At 32.3% G+C, this 10,178-nt stretch overlaps 2 protein-coding genes across 2 annotated transcripts; one reads left to right on the top strand and one right to left on the bottom strand.

Annotated features, from left to right (window-relative positions):
* The first annotated feature begins 2,409 nt into the window (after positions 1–2,409).
* On the top strand, positions 2,410–6,321 carry LOC141702837 (transcription initiation factor TFIID subunit 7-like). The gene is made up of 6 exons (XM_074506449.1): positions 2,410–2,434; positions 3,494–3,610; positions 4,806–4,939; positions 5,034–5,153; positions 5,359–5,421; positions 5,907–6,321. Exons 2-6 carry the CDS (start codon positions 3,496–3,498, stop codon positions 6,042–6,044), a joined length of 570 nt encoding a protein of 189 aa, XP_074362550.1. The 5' UTR covers positions 2,410–2,434; positions 3,494–3,495; the 3' UTR covers positions 6,045–6,321.
* Positions 6,322–7,932: 1,611 nt separating this feature from the next.
* On the bottom strand, positions 7,933–9,945 carry LOC141702836 (protein RGF1 INDUCIBLE TRANSCRIPTION FACTOR 1-like). The gene is made up of 4 exons (XM_074506448.1): positions 9,711–9,945; positions 9,376–9,567; positions 8,851–9,066; positions 7,933–8,552 (listed from the first exon to the last, which is right to left on the bottom strand). The coding sequence occupies exons 1-4, from the start codon at positions 9,726–9,728 to the stop codon at positions 8,319–8,321; spliced, it is 660 nt and encodes a 219-aa protein (XP_074362549.1). The 5' UTR covers positions 9,729–9,945; the 3' UTR covers positions 7,933–8,318.
* Positions 9,946–10,178: the final 233 nt, after the last annotated feature.

The raw sequence follows: 10,178 nt of genomic DNA, 5'->3' as shown, positions 1-10,178 counted from the left end.
CCTAGAACTACATTTTTGGCTCGATTCTCTACAACACAGAGATACGTAGGCATCTCGAGGACAACTAGTCCCCGCCGGGAGAACAATCATTAAAGCTCGAAACTCAACAACCTAACATTAATTGCAATCACAACCCTAATTTTTATTCTACAACTCATATTTTCCCAATTTAAGCTAAAAATAAGTAGGCATCCTAAATTGAATAGAATACTTAATGATTTTGTTATGATTTAAATAAAAAATAAGTAGATATCCTAAAATTAATAAAATACCTTTATGTAAAATTTGTTGATATCTTGTCTCTTCAGTTTCAGGATAGTTTTAGTTATATAATACTTTTTAATGCATCACTCATTTAAATATTATTTCGTGAAATTCGTGTGGGTTGCAAAATTGTCAAAATCTGATTCACAAAACTTAGAATATATACGAAATAAATAGTATGAACTATTTATTAATCTCACGTAATATTAATCTATTGTGATTAAAAATATCATTATAACTTTAAGGTTAATGCATTTGTAGATAATTAAGGATTTGTGAGATAAATTTGAAATGACTTAATTGCACTTTGTGGTCTTGAACTTTAATTATTTTGCAAGAAAATGGCTAAATATTTATTTGTAATAGAGTGATGGCTAATTGGTGAATTTCTCAATATTTTGGTGGCCCCGCGTCCTTCCCGTTAGTTGCCTTGTTAAATGTTAACGGTTGTAAGGGTTTATTTTATTTTCTAATCAATAAAAATCACCAAAAATCTGAAAAATTCTTTCAAAAAAAGGTTCTTGAAGTTCTTACTGATCGAATACGATTTAGTGGTGTCATTTATCTCATATTTTGAACTAAATCCCAAACCATAATCTATCTATTCCTTTCATCAAAATTATTCAAGGGTTACAATTTTGAATTTTCTAGTTTGGTTCGTCGGGAATCGTTCGAATTTTAAGTGGAATCGATGAACTTACACACACAAATACACATTACACGCATTTTAGACCCCCAAAATATATCGAACACATATATACACACACCTCTCTCACTTTTTCTTTTTTCCCATATTCTCCAAAAATCTGCGAAATTCGGCAGGTTATCATCGCCTGCGATTACGGGTCCCGATGATACCGCCCTCTTTCGATCACAATATACACACCAACATAACAACCATCACGTCCCAAATTTATTGCTACACTCAAATTCACCAATCCGTTACAAACTAAAAAATATACAATTAGAAAGAATGTTAAAAATAATATTTTTTTTGTAAAAATTAACAAAAATAATAATTTTAGGAAGGGATGACTAATTTTAACAATCCCAAAATAAAAATTTGGGATACCCAATTAAAGAATGACGTGTACAAAATTAGATAGCCAATCATGAAATGGGTATCAAATCGTGTAAAAAGTCTATTTCAAAAATGTGTATTTTTGTTAATATTTATAAAAAGATGAGTAAAAATGACTAAAAATCAATTTTTTAACATGAACCCAAATTTCCAATTTTTGAAAAAACTAGTACTTTTATTATTTAACATTAGTTTATAATATAAATATTTATATAACATAAACAACCGTTAAATGAAATGTAACAGGAGGAACGTGAAACCACCACCTACAAATTCAATAATTAGACATCAATTTGGCATAAGCAAAATTAACCATTTTCGTATTAAAAAAAAATTAAAATTCAAGCCAATACAGTGCGGAAAATTGTTACAATTCTGGGAGGAGTGGGCTGATTTTAATGATTGGGATACACATTTGTGTACGGGATATAACGATTAGTATTGGATACGCATTTGACAAATGAATCTCAGAATAAAAATTAAAAATAAAATAATTATTTATGATATCCAAGTGGCAAATACGTATCTCTTATATGATACTCAAGTTGTAAATACGTATCAAACGGATGAAGGACAAATTTAGCCTATTTTTATATAAAATTTACAAAAATGACCAATTTCTAAAAAGTTGGTCAAATTTAGCCGACCGGATACCCAATTGTTAGTGGAGTAGAGTATCCCATATATGAAATACCCAACTAACTATATTATACAAATTGAGATACCCAATTGATAGCGAATATTCAATCGGCTAAAATTGGCCACATTTTTCAAAATGACTATTTTTGTTAATTTTTTAAAAAAATTAGCTATTTTTATCATTTTTTCTATTAAGGTAATTCATGAATTCATATTTAAATGGATAAAATTCGCAACTAATTTGAAAATGGGTATTTTGATGAACACGAACCAATGGTATTTTTCACCGTTGCCCGTACGGTACAATTTAGGTATTCGAAAAATAAAAAACAAAAAATCCGTTTGTATTTGAAAAGCAAAGAACTTGTCGTTCACTACTCATTAAAATTTCTTCACCTATCGTCCCAAAACTCCACCCCCTTCTGCTTCAACTCTCGTTCCTTTTCGCCGGTAATTCAAATTATTATTATTATATTATTCTATTTCAGTTAATCAATTTATCTCCTTTTTATGTTATATATGCTGCTCGTTGTATCTTTAATTTTTTTTTTAATTATCTTTTAATTCCCCTGTTTTTATATTGCTATATATGTTTTTGAATGTATGTTGGTTGATTCAGCTCCTGTTATTGAACTCACATATTTCACGATTATATGTTGCCTTGTTTTCGACTTTTCGGTGTACTTGTTTGATCAATTTCATTGTAATTCAGATACTCAGTAATTTCAATTTAGGGCTTCTTTTGTTGACCTAGTGTTAGTTGCTTAAAAATTCGATAATAAGCGTTTGGTCTTGGAGGTGCTTTTCGATGTTTTGCAACAAATGTACACTTTATTCGATATAACATGCTTTAGAAAATTTCAAGATAGACTATATGTGTTCTGTCCATCAAAAGTAAAAACAGAATCTTCAAGAATCATTGATTTGTTGTAGGAAAGTGAAAATCTTTGAGCGGAATTACTAGTAGGACTGTAATTTTAACACGGCTTACTTTTGAATTTTTTTGGTGTAATTTGATGGAGTGAACTTTGGCGATTTAATCATATGGTTAAGGGTTACAAAGTTTACATCCTTTATAGTTGTGGCAAATAAGAATGCTTGCACAGCTTTTTTAACTCGCACTTCAGCTGTATTTGGAACCTGCTATTCCCTTTTGGACTATTGGACTACGATGCCTCTCTTTTTTTTTTTACAATAATTGGGTCATTAAGAATTTGCTAGTTTTATTATTATGTGTGAGTTGTGAATTTGGACATGGGTTGTCAATATTAAATGGTGGTTTTATATCCTGCAATGAAAAGCCAAATTAATTACAAATTTATAAACCTAAATTGATAAAAGGAAATTACAGCTTGCCTTACTCATTGCTTTTCTCTTTCACAAATTTCATTTACTTTTTTTTGCCATATTTGATAATATGTAACTTTTCAACCACTCGAAGTTCTAATATTTTACGTTGCTCTTTTTACAGTAGATAAAATATTAATCCTATATTCTTTGTTTTTTTAGGTATGGAAGAGCAGTTTATACTTAGAGTTCCACCTTCTGTTGCAGAGAGGATTGAACACCTTTTGAGTGAAAATGCTTCTTCTTCCGAAGACAAGTCATTAGATCTGTCTTTTTCTGGTTAGTTGATTTTTTATATTTTTCAGGAATGTCATATTTGTAGTTTATTGTATGACCTCTGTCTACTTTGTTATGCGGTTAGTGTTGCAAGTAGGATTAACATGCCCATGTATTGGAATTATAACGAACAGCAGTAATCTACAAGGTCGTCAACAGTAGGTAGAAAATGGAGCAACTATTGTATTGAGAGGATAGAACACAAGGGTTGATATGTTTTACAGAGCTGTGATTAGTTTCTTTGTAAGGATTGAGGTTGAGGGTCATATATATAGAATAATAAGTCTGTAAGTCTGTCTAATATGTGTTCAATGTAATGGACTGAACTCATGTCTCTTTTATCTTTGAAAAACTGAGAAATACATGGATACAAGGCTGGATGACCATCTTAGAAAAATAGAAATTGACGGGGAACATAAACAAAAATCAAGAGAGCTTTGATATCTTTCCAATTATTAGGGTAATTTTATCGTATCTGTTAAAATGGATTTGAATTTGGCAATTGTGGAGATAAATGAAAGTATTATCAATTTAGGACATGCACTAATATGTTAACAAGTTGATTTTTGAGTGTTTTCAATTGAGTGTTGCTTTAAGATGTGAATGAGAGGTGGAGGGAGTAGAAACTATAATTTGATGCGTAATTTATGGATATAGGTGATTGTTGCAGGAAGATAGCATAAGGTTGATGGTTCTATAATTTGATGCGTAATTTATGGATGTAGGTGATTGTTATAGGATGATAGCTTAAGGTTGATGGTTTGCTGATCTGGAATACATAAAGGAAACATCGGAAAATTATATTTGTCAGGGCCTCCACCAGAATAGGTAGACCGCTTTTAAAATTGCTAACATAGATGGAACCTATTTGCCTATTATATGTAATTCAATCAGGGATTTAGTTTGTTTTGGTGCTCTTCATCAGTCCCCCCTAATTTTACCCTTCATTATATTTTTTTGACTTTATTTTTGTATCTCACTTCTCTCTTACCTCATGTATTAATATAAACCATATAGAATTTCAAGAAATCACTGTAAAAAGAATTGACATGAATCTGTTTATACTTCAGAAAGCGAGTTATTGCCTTGTAAGAATGAAATTGGAGCACTGTTTTCTATCTAATAATTGCAAACAACGCCTTTTTTGGTGTATCTTTTTGTTTTTGCTCCCTGGTGTTTACCTTTAATTACTTTTTAGATGATGGGAGGAGTGGCACATTTTCCATAGGCAATGATCAGTTTCCTGCATCACTCTTGGATCTTCCTGGCATTGTAGAATCGTACAAAACTTATGATGATAGTGTGCTTATCAAAAGCGCAGACATTGGTCAAGTAGGTTTCTATTATTTTGGAGAATAACTCTATGGGAGAACATTGCTGATCTGTGTTTCTAATGCAAGAAAATCACATATTTGGGGTTTGACAGATGATTATGGTTAGAGAAGAGGGCGATTCTGCTCCAGATACAGTGGAGTACCGGCATGGCCTCACCCCTCCTATGCGAGATGCTCGAAGAAGAAGATTCCGGAGGGAGCCAGATCTAAATGTACGAGTCCTGACATTGTCCGTTCAATTCTGCTCTTAACCTTGTTTTCTGGTTTCTTTTTTGTTGTTTTTTCTGCTCAGTTCTAAAACTGGAAGTGTCTGTGGTTATTTGTCTCTCATGACAGCTAAGATTGCAGTATATCACGTGGTACAACCGTACAGTACTTGTCCATACCTTGCTGATTCTTGTTTTTAACACTTTGCAGCCTGAACTTGTGAAGCGAGTAGAGAAAGATCTGCTAAAAATCATGGCTGGTGGAACTGCTGATATCCTTGTAGATCACTTTATTTTTTGTGGAATAACAAAGTATACACCGTCTGTTTAAGACAGATGCCAAAAACTATCTGTCTCGTGTTACTGACTGCACAGAAAGATTCTACATTGATTACTGAGTTTTGGTTACCCTAATCTGCATGATAAATCCTACATTTATATTGAGCTTTAACAAAAAACAGGGTTGAAACATTAGATGTACCTATATAAGCTTGCTAAGGTTTAGTGTGAATTTATCTTTGATTTTGTGATTGTAGCAAAAAAATAATTTCCTGATCTTTTCTTGAGGGTGGATTGCTTTAGATAATAAACCTATGCTACATAAGCGGAAGAGGTTGTTATAAGTATAAAAGTACCCTCCACAGGGCACTCTTTCCTACAAAGTGGCAAAACACTCATTTAACTACTCAGTGGTTTATTTATTACAGTAACATCTTATGTATATACAATATTCCTTGACAAAGCTAGTTGGCTTCACATGTTGAAGTGGTTGAGCAAGATGAAGGTAGCCGCAACCCAGGCAAGAAGGCTGCACCTGCACCTGCTCCGAAGCCTGATCTTTCAGAGGCTGGTAATACCGAGGAACCAGAAAGAAGTGATTCTGACGAGTCTGGCTGATTCGGTATGGACTTGCACACTGCATAATATGGTTTATCCAAGTATGGCAACACTAAGCTGTAAACTCACATATTGGCTCATATCTAGTTGCTGAATGGACCCAGTATAACATCTGTACCTAATCCATGTGCATCTTATGGAGTTGGCATATTATGTGTTTTACTTTGTCTAGCGGTTCATATTCCTGTAGAAATTCTTCAATGTTGAGACACATTTGTGATTGTGTGATTTGGATTAATGCCAACCATGAGTCAATATATGATAGTAGTTTGTTTCAGTTGATAGAATTATATAGAGTTCTGTACTGTAACTCTAAAATGCCTAAACATTTGATTAAACCTGCGAACGATCATTGTTGAGGCTGAGGTCCCCTACTATAGAGATTATACAATCATATCAAATTTTCGATTAACAGATGCATCATTTTATTTGAATGTCCTGCATTTCGTGATAAGTAGGCGTCTCGCAGTCGACCTTCTACGCCGTACAACTTATGTCCCAAGAAAACCACCTTAATTAGTTTACACGCAGCATTTAATCTGCCATTCTCTGATAACTTCACCAAATTCATAAGCTAGTGCCTAATCTGAATTGGTGTTTAATTACGTAACCTTCTTCATAGCAAATACCGTTATTCTCTTCCCAAAGTACACATCCAAACAAATAGAAGTTTCTGCTACAGTAATGAGTGTAAGGCTGTTAATTATTTTCTTTTTTGCTAAATGAGTGCAAGGCTGTTAATTCGATTTGCCTATAATTAACAAATCAAATTGATATACAATTAAAAGAGTACAATTATAAGATTAAATGGCGATTTTTACTTTTTACTTACCACTAAACCAATCTCAAACAGCCTTTTAATCTAATCTCATGGTTGTAGTTGTGAATTAATGGTCTGTTTTTTTAAAATGAATCTTATATGTATTGAAATCATAATTAAAATTAGCATTCGTATTCGAAGATTAAATTTATTAATCTTAACTGTAAATGTGATTCAATTTAATTTAAGATAATAAAAAACAATACAATTATATAATGGACGAAAGATTAATAGAGGGTGTTTGAAAATATAATTTAAAAAGTAAATAAGATTTGTCAAAATGGAGTCATAGTGTTACAATAATCGACTGGACCTTACTTTGAGTGAGGAGTCATAGTGCTTAGGTATGGTGTCAGTGTACTTTAGTGGAACAGATCCCAATATTCCCCATGATTGCCTTTTCTATTTTTCAACAAAACTATATTTTTCATAAAGTGGGGTGGTTATTATTTTTTGGGCACTTGTGTGGGGTTAACAACTAATCACCACTTTTAGGGTTGGTTATAAAAATTTGTCGATTTTTTTTCAAAAAACGCCTATAAAAATTATCCTATTTTCTAATTTGTTTTTAACCGATTTTCGATAAATCATTGGTTAAAAATTGTTCCATAAATCGTAACAAGTATCTCAACTGAATAATTTCGATTTCCGAAATCTGTAATAATGCTTTTAGGATATATAAATTATTCTAACTTTAATTATAATAAATTTATTATTATAAGTATCAAAACCATATTAGTTTTATATCTAAAAGTATTCTATTGAAATAATAAAAAAATCATTTATTCACAAAATTGTAAAATTGTTGAAAATATGATGTGTTTTCGAAAAAAATTATTTACTTGACGAGATGATTCAGAATACATGAGTTCCACCTGGCAAGGAAGAACATTAGAGTCAAGTTCAGCTATACAAAAAAGCAGGAGGTCATTCAAAATGATCTAATTATATCATTTATCTACCTTACATTCCACAGAAGAGTACAGTTACTTTGCATCTCTCGATTCATATATCATTAAGTTAAACATATATACAATTTACAAATCCTACACACTCAAATAGTCCATAGATACCCAACTCTATTACACTCACTCCAAACATTTGAATGGAGTTGAAATCTTATTATTTCTCATTAGCATACTACATTCATTCATATAAATGTTGTGATAACTTATTGTTGTGTATACACAAACTTGACTAGCAATTTTAACACCGGCCTCCAACACAAAAGCTCAGTGTGTTGCTTTCTTTTTTCTTGATTCAGAAAGAAAGTGATCATCTTTCTTTGCTATAAGAAACTATAAAGTAAAAGAGTACTTGTATAGTTGTATGTGTTTATCACACTATAACACCTTTGAACACTATAGTAAATCTTGGTGGATTTGAAGTGGATTGATACCATTCATTGATTTCTGACATTCCATTCCAACCCCCACTAACCATTGTTTTTGTCTTTAACAATATTCCAAGATAAGGCTTCCCCCCATTGGAGATCTATGTGGAATTCCCTTCCTTCTCTTGGCACTTCCGGTAGTTTGAGGTGGCGTTGATGGTGTGAATCCCCGGAAAAGATTCTTGACACCTGCATTTGCAATATCGACCATTGTTTCTTCTTCAAAGTAGTCTGATCCACCCATCACCATTGATCTTATTTTGTTCTTCCGGAAGTCCTTTGATGTTCCAACAATCTATTATTTATTTTCACACAAATCACAGTCATAATAAAGCCTGATCATAGAATCCCAAACATTACATAAAACACTTAGTCATGATTTGCCAGTGACATAGTCCGATGCTATATTAAGCTCTAGTTAACTCAACTCATTCACAAGCTCACAAGAACTTATTTTGATTTAGTTTCTCTTTTTTTTGGGTCTAGATTCCTTATATTAACATAAACCAGTACCCAACATTGACAATTCTCTAGAACTAATCATATAGGAAATCTTAGATTTTCTAGTACTATATAATATACAATGTACATACCTTGCAGCCGATAGAGCAGTAAGAAAACGAATCTAGAAGGCTGCGATCACAAACAACGCAAGTATTGGAGACACCTTTACCCGGCCTAGGCTGAGGCCTTTCATTCAAGAACACAATTTTAGCACTATTGATCACATAAGTCTGAATCTCTGTAATCTCCATGTATTTCTGAATCTCAGAAACCCTTATCACATCATGGTACGATGATCTCCTTATCTACAAATCATTAATCCATCACAATTATACGTTAACCAAAACCTGTTACACAATTTACTTGCATAAAAACCATCAACTAAAGAAAATTAAAAGTCTAAGCAGCAATATTTTTTTCAAATGGATATCGAAATTAAGCCATACCCTTTTGGCCTTTTCCATTGACACAAACAAGTAATCATAAATATAGATATATCAAGATAAAAATCAATGAATATGATCAAAAAGGCCATTTCTTGACAAGGGGTTAGCCAATTTTGAGTTTTAATACATTCTTGATCAATTTAGAACTCAAATGAAACTAAAAAGTACCTGAATGGCTCTATGATCTTGGTGAGAAGAGAGACAAAGAGAACAAAGAGCTCCATTAATACAGTCCAAGCAAAACATATTGCATTCACTCTTGTGAGCACTTGGGTGATTCTTGCATTGACCAAAAAACCTTGTATCTAGTAGTGGTTTAAGCCATGGTGGCCACTTGTTATCATCTCCTTCTTTCACTCCCTATATTTCAAATAATCAAAAAAATCCAACCAAATTCAAGAAAATAAATTGTATTCGTAGCTACAAAAAAAGAAGGTAATTGATCATGATCACTATTGACAAGGCAAATAAACAAGAAAAAAGGATAGAATTAAAGAACATACATTTTCAATGCTAGCCATGCTTGATTGTAATAATGAAGAGATGAATGAACTCAAAAGAGGGTTCTTGATTATATGAACAAAGTTCTTGAGAAAAGTTTAAATCTTTTTGAAGGGAGAGAGAGAGAGAAAAGAGGAAGATAGAGAGGAAAAGAAAGGTGGGATCTTTTTCTTTGGAGTGGTGGGTGGGTTGGTTTTGGTTTATTTTGGTTTGGTTTTTTAAACTAGTGTAATGTGTTCAACAAAAGTCTACTTCCTAACCTGAGTCCAAAGCTATAGCCCACGAGAGAGAGAGAGAGTGAGAGACGTTTATTACAAGGCACTAAAACGTCTGTCTCTTTCTTATCCCTACTATTTTCTTTTATGAGCACATCTTAACTTTATTTATTTATTTGACATAAGATTGACAAAATAAAAAGGTTACAAATGTATATAGTAGTAAACATAGTATTGCGTACGGTGTTGTACACT

The sequence above is a fragment of the Apium graveolens genome, unplaced genomic scaffold, assembly GCF_009905375.1.
Source record: "Apium graveolens cultivar Ventura unplaced genomic scaffold, ASM990537v1 ctg5783, whole genome shotgun sequence".
Taxonomy (NCBI): Eukaryota; Viridiplantae; Streptophyta; class Magnoliopsida; order Apiales; family Apiaceae; genus Apium; species Apium graveolens.
The sequence above is the reverse complement of the archived record's forward strand: the minus strand, read 5'-3'. Positions and strand labels throughout refer to the sequence as shown.